Consider the following 21,713-nt stretch of genomic DNA (forward strand, 5'->3'; position numbering starts at 1 on the left):
TTAGCCTCCTGAGGTTGAAGAGGCGCTGTTGCGCCTTCTTCACCACACTGTCTGTGTGGGTGGTCCATTTCAGTTTGTCAGTGATGTGTACGCCAAGGAACTTGAAGCTTTCCACATTCTCCACTGCTGTCCCGTCGATGTAGATAGGGGGGTGCACCCTCTGCTGTTTCCTGAAGTCCATGATCATCTCCTTTGTTTTGTTGATGTTGAGTGAGAGGTTGTTTTCCAGGCACCACACTCCCATAGTCCACATCTCCTCCCCGTAGACAGTCTCATCATCGTTGGTAATTAAGCCTACTAGTGTTGTGTTGTCTACAAATTTGATGATTGAGTTGGATGCGTGCTTGGCCATGCAGTCATGGGTGAACAGGGAGTACAGGAGGGGGCTGAGCACGCACTCACCCTTGTTGAGGATCAGCGGAGTGGAGGTGATGTTTCCTACCTTTACCACCTGGGGGCGGCCCGTCAGGAAGTTCAGGACCCAGTTGCACAGGACGGGGTTCAGACCAGGGCCTCAGGCTTAATGACGAGCTTGGAGGGTACTATGGTGTTGAATGCTGAGCTGTAGTCAATAAACAGCATTCTTACACAGGTATTCCTCTTGTCCAGATTGGATAGGGCAGTGTGCAGAGTGATGGTGATTGCATCGTTTGTGGATCTATTGGGGCAGTAAGCAAATTGAAGTGGCTCTAGGGTGGTAGGTAAGGTTGAGGTGAAATGATCCTTGACTAGTCTCTCAAATCAGTTCGTGATGAGTAATGATTAGTTACCTTTGCTGTGCTTTAGACAGACAGACAGACAGACAGACAGACAGACAGACAGACAGAAAGCTAGAGAGAGAGAGGGAGCTAGGTGACAGACAGGAGCCTTACCATGATGAAGGACTTGCTCACTGTGCTGCCCTGTTTGAGCAGTGGTTTGGTGAGCTTCCTCTGGGACACAATCTGTTTGGAGAGAGATAAGAGGTGAGACTCCCCTGACTCGGTGCCTCACATCAACAACACAGCAACTCAGGAGAACCAGAGAGGGGAAACTGGGACGAGGGAATCACCGGCAGTCAAAAATAAAGAAAGAAAAAAATGAAGAGTTTTGCACAAATGTCTGAAGGAAAAGAGAGTGTGGTTGTATAGGGTGAGGTTGGGGAGTTCTGATGAGAAGTTTTGCCATAAACACATGCTGGAAAGATGCCATAAAATAATTGGATGCTGTGAGGCTTTCCACATTATGCAAGTAAGATGCAATGTGAGGGTCTTTGTAAAGGTTCAAAGCCCTCTCAGTAAATTCTCAATGCTGGAATTTTTGCATGGTACAGTAGGTCTATTGGATGATTTTGAGAATAAAATATGAAGTCAAACTGTAGAAATACAGTAAAAACCCTTGGCGAATCCTATTCACAATATAAGGTGTTTCTAAATGATGCCTCTTATTTGCATTGAGATGTGCCCACAGTCCCACCGTCTCCTTGTAGATACAACAGAGTGGAACAAAATGAACAGCTCATCCATATGAACATCTCCCAGGAGTCAGAGGGAAAAGACAGAGAGATAGAGAGAGAGAGAGAGAGAGAGAGAGAGAGAGAGAGAGAGAGAGAGAGAGAGAGAGAGAGAGAGAGAGAGAGGGGGGGGGGGAGAGAGGGAGGCAGAGAGTGGTACTTTGAAACTTGGATCAAACTCAAACTAAATACTGCAATTCATAAAACATAAAATTAGTTTCTGGAGAATTCCTCAGTACAACTAGATGAAGATAGCAGGGCCTATGAACCATGTGTCAGCAGTGGTGGGGAAGAATCATTTGCTGTTGGCATAGACACACAATAATACCAGAGAGAGGCTCAGAAGGCTCAAACATTCCAGGCCCGCTGGCGTACCGGACGCCAACTGTTTCAGCCGACAGCTGCATGTAGCAAAACACTCTTAATGCAAGTCTGTGGGATTATTTCATTACGTGCCTTATCGCTATTTGCACGTGGCATGTAATTTTATTGGAGACTGACTGTATGCAAACGTTACAGAGAGCTCCTTTTTGCCGGTGAAAAGGGTTGATATAAAAACACGCTACACTGCCCGACCAACTGCCACTAAACCACTTAACTCGCTTGTTTTTTTACGTTACAGGAAATGACCCGTGCAGAGAGGGAGGGTGAGAGGTAGGTGTTGTCTTTCTTGAGTAAACAGTCTCACTGGGTCTACTAAAAAGCCTCTGCTAACTGCTTTTAATGGTCTCTAAGTTCAGCTCGTCCAGCATTAGCACTTAGCACTTAGCATTGTGTCAGAGATAGCGTGTCGGAGTTAATGTGGCATTGCCGTGAGAACACACCTGTCCCAGTGTGCACTCCATGGCCCCCAGAAAGTCAGCCTCCTTGATGCCGTTGTGATTGCTGCTGATGTCATAGAGCTCGTAACGTAGCCGCTGTACTTCCTCAAAGTAGAAGTCCACGGTGAAGACTTTAGAAAAGGTGGGGCTTATGGAGCTACGGATCACCTCTGTCCTGTCAACCTGCAGAGAGAGAGAGAGAGAGAGAGAGAGTGTGTGTGCCCAGTGGGTTTATTCCATTGGAGGCTCCTCAGAGGAGGACGGGGAGGGCCATCATCCTCATTGAATTTCAGAAATAAATAAAATAGCGAAACATCTAAAAAGTTATCACTTTAAACTAAATATATTCACGTCACCAAATAATTAATGAAAATACACTGTTTGCACCATGGTGTAGACGGAGGACAGCTTGCTTCCGCCCTCCTCTGTATACATTGACTACAAAACAAAACCTACGGAACCCCCTGCCCTACCACTTCTCCTTCACCCAAATCCAGATTAATTAGCATTTTATTGCATGACATAAGTATTTGATCACCTACCAACCAGTAAGAATTCCGGCTCTCACAAACCTGTTCATTTTTCTTTAAGAATCCCTCCTGTTCTCCACTCATTACCTGTATTAACTGCACCTGTTTGAACTCGTTACCTGTATAAAAGACACCTGTCCACACACTCAATCAAACAGATTCCAACCTCTCCACAATGGCCAAGACCAGAGAGCTGTGTAAGGACATCAGGGATAAAGACCTGCACAAGGCTGGGATGGGCTACAGGACAATAGACAAGCAGCTTGGTGAGAAGGCAACAACTGTTGGCTCAATTATTAGAAAATGGAAGAAGTTCAAGATGACGGTCAATCACCCTCGGTCTGGGGCTCCAAGCAAGATCTCACCTCGTGGGGCATCAATGATCATGAGGAAGGTGAGGGATCAGCCCAGAACTACATGGCAGGACCTGGTCAATGACCTGAAGAGAGCTGGGACCACAGTCTCAAAGAAAACCATTAGTAACACACTACGCTGTCATGGATTAAAATCCTGCAGCGCACGCAAGGTCCCCCTGCTCAAGCCAGCGCATGTCCAGGCCCGTCTGAAGTTTGCCAATGACCATCTGGATGATCCAGAGGAGGAATGGGAGAAGGTCATGTGGTCTGATGAGACAAAAATAGAGCTTTTTGGTCTAAACTCCACTCGCAGTGTTTGGAGGAAGAAGAAGGATGAGTACAACCACAAGAACACCATCCAAATCGTGAAGCATGGAGATGCAAAGGGGACAAGACGACTGCACCGTATTGAGGGGAGCATGGATGGGGCCATGTATCGCGAGATCTTGGCCAACAACCTCCTTCCCTCAGTAAGACCATTGAAGATGGGTCATGGCTGGGTCTTCCAGCTTGACAACGACCCGAAACACACAGCCAGGGCAACTAAGGAGTGACTCCGTAAGAAGCATCTCAAGGTCCTGGAGTGGCCTAGCCAGTCTCCAGACCTGAACCCAATATAAAATCGTTGGAGGGAGCTGAAAGTCCGTATTGCACAGCGACAGCCCCGAAACCTGAAGGATCTGGAGGTCTGTATGGAGGAGTGGGCCAAAATCCCTGCTGCAGTGTGTGCAAACCTGATCAAGAACTACAGGAAACACATGATCTCTGTAATTGCAAACAAAGGTTTCTGTACCAAATATTAAGTTCTGCTTTTCTGATGTATCAAATACTTATGTCATGCAATAAAATTCAAATGAATTACTTAAAAAGCATACAATGTGATTTTCTGGATTTTGTTTTAGATTCCGTCTCTCACAGTTGAAGTGTACCTATGATAAAAATTACATACATCTACATGCTTTGTAAGGAGGAAAACCTGCAAAATCGGCAGTGAATCAAATACTTGTTCTCCCCACTGTATATCCATCCTGCCCTGCCTTTATAAAATCTTCAAAAGTCAAGTTAATAAACAGATCACAGACCATTTCGAATCCCACCGTACCTTCTCCACTATTCAATCTGGTTTCCGAGCTGGTCATGGGTGCACCTCAGCTACGCTCAAGGTCCTAAACGATATCATAACCGCCATCGATAAAAGACAGTACTGTGCAGCCTTCTTCATCGAAGTTTGTGAGAGCTTTTGGTGACAAGCCAAATTTATTTAGCCTCCTAAGGTTGAAGAGGCGATGCTGTGCCTTCTTCACGATGCTGTCTGTGTGGGTGGACCAATTCAGTTTGTCTGTGATGTGTACGCCGAGGAACTTAAAACTTACTACCCTCTCCACTACTGTCTCATTGATGTGGATAGGGGGGTGCTCCCTCTGCTGTTTCCTGAAAGCCACAATCATCTCCTTTGTTTTGTTGACATTGAGTGTGAGGTTATTTTCCTGACACCACACTCCGAGGGCCCTCACCTCCTCCCTGTAGGCATTGTTGGTAATCAAGCCTACCACTGTAGTGTCTTCCGCAAACTTGATGATTGAGTTGGATGCGTGCTTGGCTACGCAGTCGTGGCCGAACAGGGAGTACAGGAGAGGGCTCAGAACGCACCCTTGTGGGGCCCCAGTGTTGAGGATCAGCGGGGTGGAGATGTTGTTACCTACCCTCACCACTTGGGGGCGGCCCGTCAGGAAGTCCAGTACCCAGTTGCACAGGGCGGGGTCGAGACCCAGGGTCTCGAGCTTGATGACGAGTTTGGAGGGTACTATGGTGTTAAATGCAGAGCTGTAGTCGATGAACAGCATTCTCACAAAGGTATTCTTCTTGTCCAGATGGGTTAGGGCAGTGTGCAGTGTGGTTGAGATTCATCAACAACAGTCACCCACAAAGCATCGGTACCCATCGCTCCACAAAAGCCGCGGCCCTTGCAGAGCAAGGGGAACCACTACTTCAAGGTCTCAGAGCAAGTGACGTCACTGATTGAAATGCTATTTAGCGCGCACCACCGCTAACTAGCTAGCCATTTCACATCCGTTACATCAGGTAGGGTGGAGGTGATATGGTCCTTGACTAGTCTCTCAAAGCACTTCATGATGACGGAAGTGAGTGCTACGGGGCGGTAGTCGTTTAGCTCAGTTACCTTAGCTTTCCTGGGAACAGGAACAATGGTGGCCCTCTTGAAGCATGTGGGAACAGCAGACTGGGATAAGGATTGATTGAATATGTCTGTAAACACACCAGCCAGCTGGTCAGCGCATGCTCTGAGGGCGCGGCTGGGGATGCCGTCGGGGCCTGCAGCCTTGCGAGGGTTAACACGTTTAAATGTTTTACTCAAGTCAGGTGCAGTGAAGGAGAGTCCGCATGTTTTGGTTGCGGGCCGTGTCAGTGGCACTGTATTGTCCTCAAAGCGGGCAAAAAAAGTTATTTAGTCTGCCTGGGAGCAAGACATCCTGGTCCGTGACTTTGTCATCCTTTGTCCGTGACTCTACTTTGTCTCTATACTGACGCTTAGCTTGTTTGATTGCCTTGCGGAGGGAATAGCTACACTGTTTGTATTCGGTCATGTTTCCGGTCACCTTGCCCTGGTTAAAAGCAGTGGTTCTCGCTTTCAGTTTTACGCGAATGCTGCCATCAATCCACAGTTTCTGGTTTGGGAATGTTTTAATCGTTGCTATGGGAACGACATCTTCAATGCACGTTCTAATGAACTCGCTCACCGAATCGTCAATGTTGTTGTTGGATGCAGTGCGGAACATATCCCAGTCCACGTGATGGAAACAGTCTCCGAGCGTGGAATCAGATTGGTCGGACCAGCGTTGAACAGACCTGAGCGCAGGAGCTTCTTGTTTTAGCTTCTGTCTGTAGGCAGGGAGCAACAAAATGGAGTCGTGGTCAGCTTTTCCGAAAGGAGGGCGGGGGATGGCCTTATATGCGTCGTGGAAGTTAGAATAGCAATGATCCAAGGTTTTACCAGCCCTGGTTGCGCAATCGACATGCTGATACAATTTAGGGAGTCTTGTTTTCAGATTAGCCTTGTTAAAATCCCCAGCTACAATGAATGCAACCTCAGGATATGTGGTTTCCAGTTTGCAAAGAGTCAAATAAAGTTTGTTCAGAGCCATCGATGTGTCTGCTTGGGGGGGGGGAATATATACGGCTGTGATTATAATCGAAGAGAGCGAGAAAGAGACAGAGAGAGTAAACTATATGTCATATTTCTTTTAACGTTCACTTTCATATACCTAGCAAATGCAGAGAGGGATGCTATGTTAGCTAGCTGGCTATGCTATCCAATACTGGAACTCTTCCAAGTCAAGGTAAGCTTTTTAGGTTTAATTTGTTTATTTCCACCGGGGTTTGCCGGTGTAACTGCTAAACTGCTTGCTACACTGTACAGCATGATTGTAGCAGGTTTACTAATGCGTTCGTTTTCTACTAGCTATGTTGACTTGACATTAGCTAAATAGGTGATAACGATGTAGGCTGTATGTAGCAGTTATGATATAAAGGTTTAGCTTGGAATGTTTTTTTTTTGCACTGAAGTCCACAAGCAAAGGGAAATGTGAGAGAAGGAGAGAGCGTAGATGTGAGAAGGAATTATCCAACGATCAAAATGATCATGCTGTTTGTATATGGGGCGGCAGGTAGCCTAGTGGTTAGAGTGTTGGACTAGTAACCGAGAGGTTGCAAGATCAAATCCCAGAGCTGACAAGGTAAAAAATCTGTTGTTCTTCCCCAGAACAAGGTAGTTAACCCACTGTTCCTAGGCTGTCATTAAAAATAAGAATTTGTTCTTAACTGACTTGCCTAGTTAAATAAAGGTCAAATAAATAAATATGGGAGTGAAATGTGTTTCTGTAACAGTTGTTAAAGTACTATGTGAATTTAGAAATGTCACAATTTCACCAGGTGTCACACCCTGACCATAGTTTGTGTTTTATGTTTCTATGTTTTGTTTGGTCAGGGTGTGATCTGAGTGGGCATTCTATGTTGTGTGTCTAGTTTGTCTGTTTCTGTGTTTGGCCTGATGTGGTTCTCAATCAGAGGCAGGTGTTGTCATTGTCTCTGATTGGGAACCATATTTAGGTAGCCTGTTTGGTGTTGGGGTTTGTGGGTGATTGTTCCTGTCTCTGTGTTTGCACCAGATAGGGCTGTTTTGGTTTTTCACATTTCTTGGTTTTGTTAGTCTATTCATGTATAGTTTCTTTATTAAAGAACCATGAATAATAACCATGCTGCGTTTTGGTCCGCCTCTCCTTCGACACAAGAAAACCGTTACACCAGGTTCATATATTAATGTGTTGATTTGTTATTATGCATGCCTGCATCCTGGGAGAAGGGTGTACTTACGTTTTGCCCTGCGTGCTCGTGCTCAAATCATTTTGACGCACTGAGAGAGGTAGGCACGCTTTTTCTGTCTTCAGAAAAGTTTGATTCTTTTAGGTACAAAGTAATACACACAGTGTTTTGTTCATGAATAATGATGTATATTTAGAGGTTACTCATAAGTGGATGGTATTGTTAAGATGCACTTGTAATTGTACTTTTTAGGATGATGTCAACATTCTGAATTCAACATGTGGTTAATAGCTAGCTAAGGTATTAGCAGGCTATTGTATGTGTGAACGATGGCTAGCTCCTCGAATGATCCCAGTCCCTCCTATTGTGCATCTGTTGTAGAAAGAGGCGACGATTCTCAGAACAGATGTGCTCTACAAATGTTTTATTTCCTTTTGGATGCAGGTATGTGGTTTTATCTATGTAAAATATGTTATGTATAATAAGGAGAGAGTGTATTAATTTTTGAATTCAAAAATAATTTTGATGCACTGAGAGAGAAAGAGGCGACGATTCAGAACATATGTGGTCTACAAATGTTTTATTTCCTTTTGGATGCAGAGTCAGTTCTGCTTGATTAAAACTACCTGATCTCCAAAGTCCACGTCTATAGTCTCAATCAACCAACACAATGCAGTGTTACAGCGGTGCAGTACAGCACCGGTTACATTCGCGTCCGATCAGTGGTATATTAATTCTGTTGAAAAAAATATATTAAACAGAACAAAATGGGGATAAACATACTTGAATCTGTCCAAAGGAAACTGTTTGCAACTGTTGGACTAATTACAACACCCTAGATCCGCTAGATGAAGGCAAGAGTGTGCAAGGAGGTATTTAATGTGTCTCTGTCTGTCATCCAATTACTCAAATTTCTTGCAACCTTTGCACTTCAAAACTTCAATTCATAGGCTAGGTTGTAGCAACCTCATGATGGGTATGGGGATAATTAGAGCATCATGTAGTAGCCTAAACCTATTGCTGTTACATTGCGCTAGGTGAATGGAATGTGAATGACAGGCAGCAGGTAGCAAGTGGTTAGAGGGTTGGACTTGTAACTGAAAGGTTGGAAGATCAAATCCCAGAGCTGACAAGGTAAAAATCTGCCATTCTGCCTGAACAAGGCAGTTACCCACTGTTCCTAGGCTGTCATTGAAAATAAGAATTTGTTCTTTACTGACTTGCTTAGTTAAAATAAAATCCAATATGCTACAATAGAAATAAGGCCATGCTCATAAAAATATATATTGTCCTCCCTCATCTTAAATAGCACCGACTGCCACTGGTATATTCTGATAGTGTTTGTCTGAGGGGAGATGGACACAATGAAGAAATAATGATATCTATTGATATTTTAATGTTGCATTTTTTTTGGTTCAGCAATTTAGCTTCAGGCAGGCTTTAATTGGCTGCTGAGAGGTCTTTCTTGGCAGTGCCATCTGGCTGTTAAGTAAAAGTATTGAGATCTAGTGCCAGACTAACAGACCTAACAGGCAGTAAGACAGAGAACAATAGAAGGACCTAACAGACAGTAAGACAGAGAACAATAGAAGGATCTAACAGACAGTAAGACAGAGAACAATAGAAGGATCTAACAGGCAGTAAGACAGAGAACAATAGAAGGATCTAACAGGCAATAAGACAGAGAACAATAGAAGGATCTAACAGGCAGTAAGACAGAGAACAATAGAAGGATCTAACAGACAGTAAGACAGAGAACAACAGAAGGATCTAACAGACAGTAAGACAGAGAACAATAGAAGGATCTCACAGGCAGTAAGACAGAGAACAATAGAAGGATCTAACAGGCAGTAATACAGAGAACAATAGAAGGATCTAACAGGCAGTAAGGCAGAGAACAATAGAAGGATCTAACAGGCAGTAAGACAGAGAACAATAGAAGGATCTAACAGGCAGTAAGACAGAGAACAATAGAAGGATCTAACAGGCAGTAAGACAGAGAACAATAGAAGAACCTAACACAGTAAGAGAGAGAACAATAGAATAACCTAACAGACAGTAAGAGAGAGAACAATAGAAAGATCTAACAGGCAGTAAGACAGAGAACAATAGAAGGATCTCACAGGCAGTAAGACAGAGAACAATAGAAGGATCTAACAGGCAGTAATACAGAGAACAATAGAAGGATCTAACAGGCAGTAAGACAGAGAACAATAGAAGGATCTAACAGGCAGTAAGACAGAGACAAGGAATCCCTCTGGTGCTACTCAGTTTACATTGATCTGGGTTCATGTGTCCAAGGTGATAGCTGTGTTGGTATCAGTCTGTTTCTGGGTGTCAGACTGAACTGAAGTCAGCATTTTACTGGATTCATGATGGCCATTTCAAAGAATGTGTCACTCAATTGTGTTTCCCTTTCAGTTTTATATCATAAGGGATCAATGCTGTGTTCGTACTATAAATTATATCTGCCAACATTGGGTCCCTTGCTCTGTTTTCAAGATTCATTGTGTTATGTCTCAAATCATGTGGTCCCTGATGGTGGAATACAATGGCAACACCAAATAGTCATCTGTCATTTATCTGCTTTGTCCTGTGCCCTTTTCATGTGCCAGCTTGTGTCAGAGTACAGGTAGTCTCTTGTAATAGCCATGTGTCTCCTATAGAGGGGAATCTAGAGGTCTGGCATGTGGCACAAGGCTAGAGTAAAGGCCTCTCTGTGTTCTAGATTCTCCCAACAATAGAAAGGAAATGTTTTGTTGTTGTTGGACATTTTTGTCCCATTTTCACATGGAATAACCCTTCAATTAATCCCTTTGATCCAATGTACCACGTATTAGACATCAGACCACACCTGTCCAACTGCACTGACTTTCAAAACAAACCATTTATTTAACAAAGGGAAAATTGTAATGTACCTAATTGAACAAAATAAACACATTTTCTAAAGGGGCCACTTTTGCACTCCATCTCTCCCTGAGAGCAGGCTCTCTCTCTCTCTCACCGGCTGGTGAAAAGGTTGTGAAAACATTACCAGCCCATTTAGTAGCTCCAGACAGATGTTCCCTGGTCACCATAGCAACATCTGCCTTATTCTCTAGCTCTGGCACCTACCCATAATGCAACATTGCACAGAAAGAGTAGATAGGAGGGGATCTGGTCATGTCTGACTCCACAGTGCCAGGATGAACACCTGTTATCAGAACTTTATCCAACATACCGACGGGGAGATCTAGTGAGTCTGTTGAACATCTGGTTGATCACAGTGCACCTTCTTTCAGATTCTGCTCCAGGTGTTTGGTTAAGTTAATGGTGCTCAGTTTATAAGGCCGTTGCATTCATATTCTCCATGGCTGAGTCACAGAGGAGGGAACGAACCTTGGAGCAACAGGTCCATTATGCAGGTCAGGAAGAAGATACAAGAGAGACCAATAGGACAAAGCCTCTGGGTTGAAAGCCAGTAGAATAATGAAAAGTATAGGAACATAGCATTAAAAATATTGCACTCCTATCTTTTTACTTACATCCTCTAGACCAAAGGAGAGGAGAGGAGATTGAACATGATTAGATAACAGAGGAAAAGATGGAGAGGAGGAGAGATGAGTGAGGAGAGGAAGAGAGGAGAGGAGGAAGAGAGGAGAGAGGAGAGGATGAAGAGAGGAGAGGAGAGGAGGAGAGAGGAAGAGTGGAAGAGTGGAGAGGAGAGGAGAGGAGAGGGAAGGGACGAAGAGAGGAGGAGTGAAGAGGAGAGGAGAGGAGAGAAGAGAGGAGAAGAGAGGAGAGAGGAAGAGTAGAGAGGAGAGAGGAAGGGAGGAAGGGAGGAAGAGAGGAGAGAGGAGGAGAGGAAGAGAGGAGAGAGGAGAGAGGAGAGGAGAGAGGAGAGAGGAAGAGTGGAAAAGTAGAGAGAGGGAAGTAGAAAGGAGAGGAGAAGAGAGAGGAAGAGAGGAAGAGAGATGGGAGGAGAGAGAGACGAGAGGAGAGGAGATGAGAGATGAGAGGATAGAGGAGGAGAGATAAGTGAAGAGAGGAAGAGAGGAGAGGAGGAAGAGAGGAGAGAGGAGATGAGAAGAGAGGCGAGAGGAAGAGTGGAGGAGAGGAGAGGAGAGGAAGAGAGGAGAAGAGAGGAGAGAGGAAGAGTGGAGAGGAGTGAGGAAGGGAGGAAGAGAGGAGAGGAGGAAGAGAGGAGAGGAGGAAGAGAGGAGATGAGAAGAGAGGCGAGAGGAAGAGTGGAAGAGTGGAGAGGAGAGGAGAGAAGAGGAGAGAAGAAGAGAGGAGAAGAGAGGAGAGAGGAAGAGTGGAGAGGAGAGAGGAAGGGAGGAAGAGAGGAGAGAGGAGGAGAGGAAGAGAGGAGAGATGAGAGGAGACAGGAGAGAGGACACAGGAGAGAGGAGAGAGGAGAGTGGAGAGAGGAGAGGAGAGAGGAGACAGGAAGAGTGGAAAAGTAGAGAGGAAAAATGTAGAAAGGAGAGCAGAAGAGAGAGGAAGAGAGAAGGAGAGGAAGAGAGGTTGAGAGAGGAGAGAGGAGAGGAGAGATGAGAGAGGAGAGAGGAGGTGAGATTAGAGAGTAGAGGAGAGAGGAGAGGAGGAAGAGAGGAGAGAGGAGAGGAGGAAGAGAGGAGAGAGGAGAGAGGAGAGGAGAGGAGAAAGGAAGAGTGGAAGAGTGGCAGAGTGGAGAGGAGAGGAGAGAAGAAGAGAGGAGAGAGGAAGAGTGGGGTGGAGAGAGGAAGGGAGAAGAAGAGAGGAGAGATGAGAGAGGAGACAGGAGAGAGGACACGGGAGAGAGGGGAGAGGAGAGTGGAGAGAGGAGAGGAGAGAGGAGACAGGGTCTCTAAGATGAAGATAGGGAGAGAGGAGAGGAGGAGCAGGGTCTCTAAGATGAAGAGAGAGAGAGAGGAGAGGAGGAGCAGGGTCTCTAAGATGAAGAGAGGGAGAGAGGAGAGGGGGAGCAGGGTCTCTAAGATGAAGAGAGGGAAAGAGGAGAGGAGAGGAGAGGAGATGAAATAAGGAGCAGGGTCTCTAAGATGAAGAGAGGGAGAGAGGAGAGAGGAGAGGAGGAGCAGGGTTTCTAAGATGAAGAGAGAGGAGAAGAGAGGAGAGGAGAGAAGAGGAGAGGAGAGTCTAAGATGAAGAGAGAGGAGAGGAGAGGAGAGGAGAGGAGAGGAGAGGAGAGGAGAGCAGGGTCTCTAAGATGAAGAGAGAGGAGAGGAGAGGAGAAGAGAGGAGAGAAGTGCAGGGTCTCTAAGATGGAGAGGAGAGGAGGGGAGAGGAGAGGAGAGGAGAGTCTCTAAGATGAAGAGAGAGGAGAGGAGAGGAGAGGAGAGGAGAGGAGAGGAGAGTCTCCAAGATGAAGAGAGAGGAGAGGAGAGGAGAGGAGAGGAGAGGAGGGTCTCTAAGATGAAGAGAGAGGAGAGGAGAGGAGAGGAGAGGAGAGTCTCTAAGATGAAGAGAGAGGAGAGGAGAGGAGAGGAGAGGAGAGGAGAGGAGGAGCACGGTCTCTAAGATGAAGAGAGAGGAGAGGAGGAGCAGGGTGTCTAAGATGAAGAGAGGGAGAGAGGAGAGGAGGAGCAGGGTGTCTAAGATGAAGAGAGGGAGAGAGGAGAGGAGAGGAGAGGAGGAGATATGGGAAAAGAAAGGAGGGTCTACTTTGACAAGAGAAGTTATTCCACCACGCGTGTTATCACCCAAACATACAGTAGCTTAGATAATTGCATTTCTCAAGACAAGCCTGTTAAAAGGCTGCTCTCTAAAAATACACTTTTTCCGAGTACTTCTGGTGCGGTGAAGCTCAATGACTCTACCACACTTCAGCCTCATTGTTGTGTTGCCATGGTGCCAACATTGAGGGAGAGAGACCTGATTTTACAGCAAGCACTTCAGACGGCCCAAAAATGTTAAGCGACTGTCCCAGAGGTATCTCCCTGAAACCCAGTGGGACTAACCAGGCTCCAACACTGTCTGGAACGGATGCAGAGGGAGGGTGAGAGCGAGAGGTGTGTATATATTTTTCTCTCATGTCTCTCATCTTTCTCTCCCTTCTTCAACATAGGTCCGTGACCCACACAGAATAACCAACCAAGCCCATATTAGCATCCCACATTTCTCCTCAGTTCCTCCTCTTCACTCCTCCCATTGGTGGCCACTGGGTTTGATTTCATTCATATCACATAATATAATTCACTATTATTTCACATTCCCACCTCCACATTAGGCAGTCAGAGCGCAGGCTGCGGGTTAGAGGTAGTTTCCCTGAGGCTAATCAACGTTAGCCTTTTCTCATATGACTCTCGTGCAGAATGGAGGACCCACGGGGGCACACGGTGGAGCTGGGAAATGCCACCCTGCATACATTACCATTTTAACCTTCTCTGTGCTCCGCAGCTACAATAATTCTCCTCTTCATTAGTTTGTCATTTTGAAGGCTAAGTGGAGTATAATGTAATTGCTCATATGAACCACTACAGGTAACAGATGACCCTAGATAACTGTAAATAACTGACCATCATGAGATCAAAACAGTTAGTGATAGTCCCACCAACTAGTTTATAAACTAGGGCTTCTCAGAAACCTTCAGAAACATCTAAATGATTTCTTAAACCTTTGAAACTGGAACCTGGAGGACAAATGTTCCCACTTTGGCTGTACTGCTTCATCAGGATGCCAATATCCTGTCTGTTCATCGCCACATTACAGACAGGGATGTCTGAATGGGTTCACAGACACACCTCCTACATCAGATAGTGTAACTTAATGCTCCAGAGGTGATTACACTGCTCACAAATGATTAGGCTCTTTTCACCATCGCAATAACGCTTTTCTAGATGAGTGCAACTCTTGTGACGAAATGGGAGAGACAGAGGCAGAGGCTACTGTTTGTTTGTGTGTGTGTGTGTGTGTGTGTGTGTGTGTGTGTACTTATATATGTGTGTGTGTGTGTGTGTGTGTGTGTGTGTGTGTGTGTGTGTGTGTGTGTGCTACAATTACTGATGGAAAGCAAACTTACGAACGCAAAAGAGATGTTCAGCTCATGCCAACATCTGGTGCAGAAGAGTCAAGCTGAGTGGAGACAAGTGTACACTTCACAGGAGTCAAAGCCAGCACTTTGACAAGTGTACACTTCACAGTAACCCAAGACCTCTACTTTACAGAAATCAGAACAACATCGTATTATTGCTGCATATACAGTAATTCTGCTATTCAACAATGAGACCAATGGGTGATGTTAGAAGTGCCACCCACAACAACATTTATTAGTCTGGTTACCCAGAATACAGTTCAAATGGGTAGTCAAGGAGTCAAACCAATACGGTTCTTTTCTCAAGGTAGGACTGGGTGCTATACCGTATTCTACAATATACCGGTATTGATGCACGGACCGGCTTGGGTTTTTACTTTACCTTCTATAACGATATTTCAATGTTTGGTTTGTTAAATGTGAGACGCCGTGTGTAACATCCATTTTTATAGTTTACTTCGCTACTTGAGTCATCTCTCTCTCCATGCAGCTTTCCACACAGACCTAGCCCCGCCCCCTGTCACGTAAGGAGCGCATTTGTTGTTCCTCCACCAGGGGACACGTGTTCAGTCTGCATGGTCAATGCAGCACATGCAACAATGTTGATGACAACGATGCTGTTTTCACTTTGCTTCTTTATATAAATCCACTAGTGTTTTATAATTACACTATTGTTTTCTGTTTCTTATATCTGCAAACAGCTAGTTTGTATTTTTATTAGCAAGTTGGGACTAAATTGTGTTAGCCTCTAATGCTAATCGCTCTTTAGCTGGCTAGCTAGTTAATAAATGTACTGAATCAGAGCAAACGTAATTAGCTATACTGTCTGATAATACCAGTGATGGTTTAGACCTAAATCATCATGTTGTTTGTGCAACAGTATCTTCTAAATCAAAGAGGAATATGCAAAGCATGAATATGTTAGCTACATGAAGTAGCACATTAAATGTAACCAAATATTATAAGGTCTCCTAGGAAACACTTATCAACACATTAGTTCCTACCCTGTCACAATAACTCCTCCCTGGCATTTTCATTCGTTGTCATGTCAAACAACACTGTATTAAAAGTGCCCACAATTATATTCTACCTATACTTTTGGACCTCTGGCAGTCTCTATGGGGGTGCCACAGGGTTCAGACCTTGGGCCGTCTCTCTTCTCTGTATACATCAATGATGCCGCTCTTGCTGCTAGTGATTCTCTGATCCACCTCTACGCAGACGACACCATTCTGTATACTTCTGGCACTTCTTTGGAAACTGTATTAACTAACCTCCAGACGAGCTTCAATGCCATACAACTTTCCTTCCATGGCCTCCAACTGCTCTTAAATGCAAGCAAAACTAAATGCATGCTCTTCAACCGATCGCTGCCCGCACCTACCCGCCCGTCCAACATCACTACCCTGGACGGTTCTAATCTAGAATATGTGGACAATTACAAATACCTAGGTGTCTGGTTAGACTGTAAACTCTCCTTCCAGACTTACATTAAGCATCTCCAATCCAAAATTAAATCTAGAATCGGCTTCCTATTTCGCAACAAAGCATCCTTCACTCATGCTGCCAAACATACCCTAGTAAAATTGACTATCCTTCCGATCCCTGACTTCAGCGATGTCATTTACAAAATAGCCTCCAACACTCTACTCAGAAAATTGGATGTAGTCTATCACAGTGCCATCCGTTTTGTCACCAAAGCCCCATATACTACCCACCACTGCGACCTGTATGCTCTCGTTGGCTGTCCCTCGCTTCATATCTGTCGCCAAACCCACTGGCTCCAGGTCATCTATAAGTCATTGCTAGGTAAAACCCCGCCTTATCTCAGCTCACTGGTCACCATAGCAGCACCCACCCGTAGCATGTGCACGATATTGTTATTTATTTTATTTATTTTGCTCCTTTGCACCCCAGTACTGCTACTTGCACACTCATCTTCTGCACATCTATCACCCCAGTGTTTAATTTGCCATACTGTAACATTTTTTCCACTATGGCCTATTTATTGCCTCACCCCCCTTATCTTACCTCATTTGCACACACTGTATATAGACTTTCTCTATTGTATTATTGACTGTATGTTTGTTTATTCCATGTGTAACTCTGTGTTGTTGTTTGTGTCACATTGCTTTGCTTTATCTTGGCCAGGTCGCAGTTGTAAATGAGAACTTGCTCTCAACTGCCCTAACTGGTTAAATAAAGGTGAAATAAAATAAAAAATAGAATTAGAATAATCATTCTATTTCCATGAATAGAATGATTCACTCAAGTGTTTTGCTCTCAATCGCAAGCCAAATCACAATTGCAACATTTGGTGAAAAAGAAGGCCTAGCTTGTGCTGCCCAGATTGTGCAGCCCAATGTGGCAGTGTGGAAATGATCTCAAATGACTACAGGAAATGCAGAAATTGATAAAAATGCTGAAAATGATTTTTGGTTGAAGATGAAATGAACAGCATAAAACAATGAGAATGGAGAAAGCCCTTTTGAAATCACTTAGAATATATGTGTTGCCAACCTAGAGTCACACACTACCATTAATGCTTAGGGCTGCAATCCCGTTAACGGGATCGATATGACAACAGCCAGTGAAAGTGCAGGGCGCCAAGTTCAAAACAACAGAAATCTCATAATTAAAATTCCTCGAACATACATGTATCTTATACCGTTTTAAAGGTAATATTGTTGTTAACCCCACCACAGCGTCCAATTTCAAATAGCACCACAAACGATTATGTTTGGTCACCACCAAGCCACAGAAAAACACAGCCATTTTTGCAGCCAAAGAGAGGAGTCACAAAAAGCACAAATAGAGATAAAATTAAGTTAATGCAACCGCTGTGTCAGATTTCAAAAAAACTTTACGGAAAAAGCAAACAATGCAATAATCTGAGACGGCACCCAGAAAATAAATACAATTATCCGCCAGGTTGGAGTCAACAGAAACCAGAAATAACGTAAAGATTCCCTTACCTTTTTATTTAAATAGGCAAGTCAGTTAAGAACAAATTCTTATTTTCAATGACGGCCTAGGACCAGTGGGTTAACTGCCTATTCAGGGGCAGAACGACAGATTTGTACCTTGTCAAGTCGGGGGTTTGAACTTGCAACCTTCCGGTTACTAGTCCAACGCTAACCACTAGGCTACCCTGCTACTACCATTTGATGATCTTCATCTGAATGCACTCCCAGGAATCCTAGTTCCACAATAAATGCTTGATTTGCTCGATAATGTCCATTATTTATGTCCAAGTAGCTACTTTTGTTAGGGCTCAGGTATACAAATCCAAACGCTCGTGCAGGTCCCGCATAACTTCGGACAAAAACTTCAAAAAGTTATATTGCAGGTCTTAGAAACATTTCAAACTAAGTATAGAATCAATCTTTAGGATGTTTTTATCATAAATCTTCAATAACGTTCCAACCGGAGAATTCCTTTGTGTGTAGAGAAGCCATGGAACGCAGGTCGATATCATGTGAAATGTGCCAGGAAATGACCAGGAAATGGCTCTCTGCCAGTAACCTGACTCATTCAGCTCGTATTCAGCCCCACAACACAGTAGAAGCCTCATTCAAGTTTCTAAAGACGGTTGACATCTAGTGGAAGCCCTAGGAAGTGCAACTTCATCTATATCCCACTGTGAATTCAATAGGGGCTGGGTTGAAAATCGACCAACCTCAGATTTCTCACTTCCTGTTTGGATTTCTTCTCAGGTTTTTGCCTGCCATATGAGTTTTGTTATACTCACAGACATCATTCAAACAGTTTTAGAAACATCAGAGTGTTTTCTATCCAATACTAATAATAATATGCATATATTAGCAACTGGGACTGAGGAGCAGGCCATTTACTCTGGGCACCTTTCATCCAAGCTACTCAATACTGCCCCTGCAGCCATAAGAAGTTCATGCAAATTTGGAACTGTTATTATTCGAAAACATGAAATACTGTAAAATACCATCCAATTTGTTTAAAATACCATGATATGATATTTTGGCCATATCGCGCGGCTCTAACTCAAGGTATGGTTAACTGTAGATTCACACACACATACATGTAATCAAATCAAATCAAATTTTATTGGTCACATTCACATGGTTAGCAGATGTTAATGCGAGTGTAGCTAAATGCTTGTGCTTCTAGTTGCAACAGTTCAGTAAGAGGGGCACCATAGGGAAACAAAGAGAGAGGAGAGTGGAGGAAGAGGAGCACCATAGGGAAATAGAGAGAGGGGAGAGTGGAGGAAGAGGAGCACCATAGGGAAATAGAGGGAGAGGAGAGTAGAGGAAGAGGAGCACCATAGGGAAATAGAGGGAGAGGAGGGTGGAGGAAGAGGAGCACCATAGGGAAATAGAGCGAGAGGAGAGTGGAGGAAGAGGAGCACCATAGGGAAATAGAGGGAGAGGAGAGTGGAGGAAGAGGAGAATCATAGGGAAATAGAGGGAGAGGAGAGTGGAGGAAGAGGAGAATCATAGGGAAATAGAGGGAGAGGGGAGTGGAGGAAGAGGAGAATCATAGGGAAATAGAGAGAGAGGAGAGTGGAGGAAGAGGATAATCATAGGGAAATAGAGGGAGAGGAGAGTGGAGGAAGAGGAGAATCATAGGGAAATAGAGGGATAGGAGAGTGGAGGAAGAGGAGAATCATAGGGAAATAGAGAGAGGGGAGAGTGGAGGAAGAGGAGCACCATAGGGAAATAGAGGGAGAGGAGAGTGGAGGAAGAGGAGAATCATAGGGAAATAGAGGGAGAGGAGAGTGGAGGAAGAGGAGAATCATAGGGAAATAGAGGGAGAGGAGAGTGGAGGAAGAGGAGCACCATAGGGAAATAGAGGGAGAGGAGAGTGGAGGAAGAGGAGCACCATAGGGAAATAGAGGGAGAGTGGAGGAAGGGGAGCACCATAGGGAAATAGAGGGAGAGGAGAGTGGAGGAAGAGGAGCACCATAGGGAAATAGAGGGAGAGGAGAGTGGAGGAAGAGGAGCACCATAGGGAAATAGAGAGAGAGGGTGAGTCAGATGGAGGGACTAAGAAGAAGGAAGATAAGAAAGAGAGAGGGAGAAAACAATTAAGTAAATATTTCAACCTGAGGCGAAAACTATGAACTGCGACAGGTTTTTTCTTTCTCTATATCCTTTATGTGATTGAGAAATGAACCTTGCAACAAAACAAATAAATTACATGACAAATGTACTGTGTTGATAGTAGGCCTATAGCCTGTTTCTGCCTGGCTAGCTAAGCCCTGTTTCTGCCTGGCTAGCTAAGCCCTGTTTCTGCCTGGCTAGCTAAGCCCTGTTTCTGCCTGGCTAGCTAAGCCCTGTTTCTGCCTGGCTAGCAAAGCCCTGTTTCTGCCTGGCTAGCAAAGCCCTGTTTCTGCCTGGCTAGCTAAGCCCTGTTTCTGCCTGGCTAGCTAAGCCCTGTTTCTGCCTGGCTAGCTAAGCCCTGTTTCTGCCTGGCTAGCAAAGCCCTGTTTCTGCCTGGCTAGCAAAGCCCTGTTTCTGCCTGGCTAGCTAAGCCCTGTTTCTGCCTGGCTAGCTAAGCCCTGTTTCTGCCTGGCTAGCTAAGCCCTGTTTCTGCCTGGCTAGCTAAGCCCTGTTTCTGCCTGGCTAGCAAAGCCCTGTTTCTTGGCATAGCGAGTTGAGCAACGATGATAAAATACTGCTTTATCTATGACAGACTTTCACACTGGGCTACCAAAAAGCCTGTGACTGAGACAGACGTGTGTGTGTGTGTGTGTGTGTGTGTGTGTGTGTGTGTGTGTGTGTGTGTGTGTGTGTGTGTGTAATAACTTAACATTTCACCTCATCAATAATTTTGTTCCAAATCATTCTCGTTTTTGTCATGTTCTTCTTTCAGGTTCCCTTGTCTATGTGTACAGAAGAAGCAGAAATAACAACCAATCATGAAAGCATTGCTTAGCTTTCAATATGGCTGCCAAGCTGATACATTCACAGTAACACTGTTGACAATTAATGGAGGAACACCGAAGGGAAAGTCAGGACAAAGGATTCCACTACGGCATAGTTGGAATGTTGTCCTTTTTTCAAATCTGTCTAAACATGGGCTCATATGCCTGTTTTAATGAGCATGTGTGTGTGTGTGTGTGTGCGTGCATTCGGACTGTGGCATTACTTGAGATAACAGATGCTGCAGGCCCATTCAGCTCACTGGCTGACAGGCAATCTGCAGAGCAGTGTGAGTTCACTGTGGAGACAGACCCCTATATCAGACAACCACACACAGAGACACACACAGACACACACACACACACACACAAACCTTTTCCAATTGAAAGAAAAATAGACAGGGTTGTAAATAATATATCAAAGATCGAGGAAACCTTCAATTACTTTTTTGTTTAAAGTAAAGGCTACCTGACGGCCTTCCCATTCCTAATTCATACCGTACCTTACGCTTGGATAGCACACACACATTCTATTTTGATTGGAGGGGTGTAACAGCGAAGTCTTTCTCCTACAGAATGGATGGCTGCCCATGATATATTCCCTTGGGCCACAGACAAGGTAAGAAGCTGCTCGCAACAACTGTGAGTCGAGCATCACTCTCCAACTAAGCCGAGAAATCCCTCTTCATTAAAATCCCGAGGACATTTCGTTAAAGAGACTCAACTTCATTCCACAGGCACAGCATTAAAGTGTCATGAACAAATAATTAGAATTAGTTCTCTTTCTATGGTCATGAACAGGGCAGAGAACAGTGTTATGATGATGATGCTTAACTACACAGGGCATAGTGTTGAAGTCGCCCAAAACAATAAAATGCCACCACATAATAGCCTGGTACACCTAGTAATGTTCAGTGGTATTCAAACCTGTGTGGCGACCCCACTGCAATTTCCCCACGACCCCACTTTACAAACCACTATTAAGCCATAATGCCAGAGAGGCTGTGGTGCATATTGTCACGACTATAGTGGAAGTTAAGGGCAATTCCCCAAAAGAAAGATGGTGGCTTTAAAATGTCATTTCAACCAATTAGTACCATTAAATATGTCTAACAATAATGATTAAATATGATTCAAAGACTCTTTCAATTAATTGGTTGCCTTTACCAGAGGCATACAATTAGTATCGAATTAATGTTCAGCTAAAAATGGTATATTCATAGATGGTGCGTGCCCAGGATAAAATGACAAGAAACACTACT

At 44.5% G+C, this 21,713-nt stretch overlaps 1 protein-coding gene across 3 annotated transcripts in view; it reads right to left on the reverse strand.

The window, feature by feature from the left end:
- LOC110535394 (copine-4) overlaps nt 1–21,713 on the reverse strand; it is an 83,444-nt gene that overhangs the window by 36,786 nt on the left and 24,945 nt on the right. For all 3 annotated transcript variants that reach the window (XM_090189021.1, XM_090189020.1, XM_090189016.1), the window contains exons 3-4: nt 2,317–2,496; nt 873–944 (exon numbers count right to left, since the gene is read on the reverse strand). In XM_090189021.1, coding sequence (XP_090045147.1) covers nt 873–944; nt 2,317–2,496 — 252 coding nt within the window. The remainder of the gene's footprint in view (nt 1–872; nt 945–2,316; nt 2,497–21,713) is intronic.

Source organism: Oncorhynchus mykiss, chromosome 2 (assembly GCF_057628025.1).
Source record: "Oncorhynchus mykiss isolate SJ-2025 chromosome 2, ASM5762802v1, whole genome shotgun sequence".
NCBI classification, from domain to species: Eukaryota; Metazoa; Chordata; class Actinopteri; order Salmoniformes; family Salmonidae; genus Oncorhynchus; species Oncorhynchus mykiss.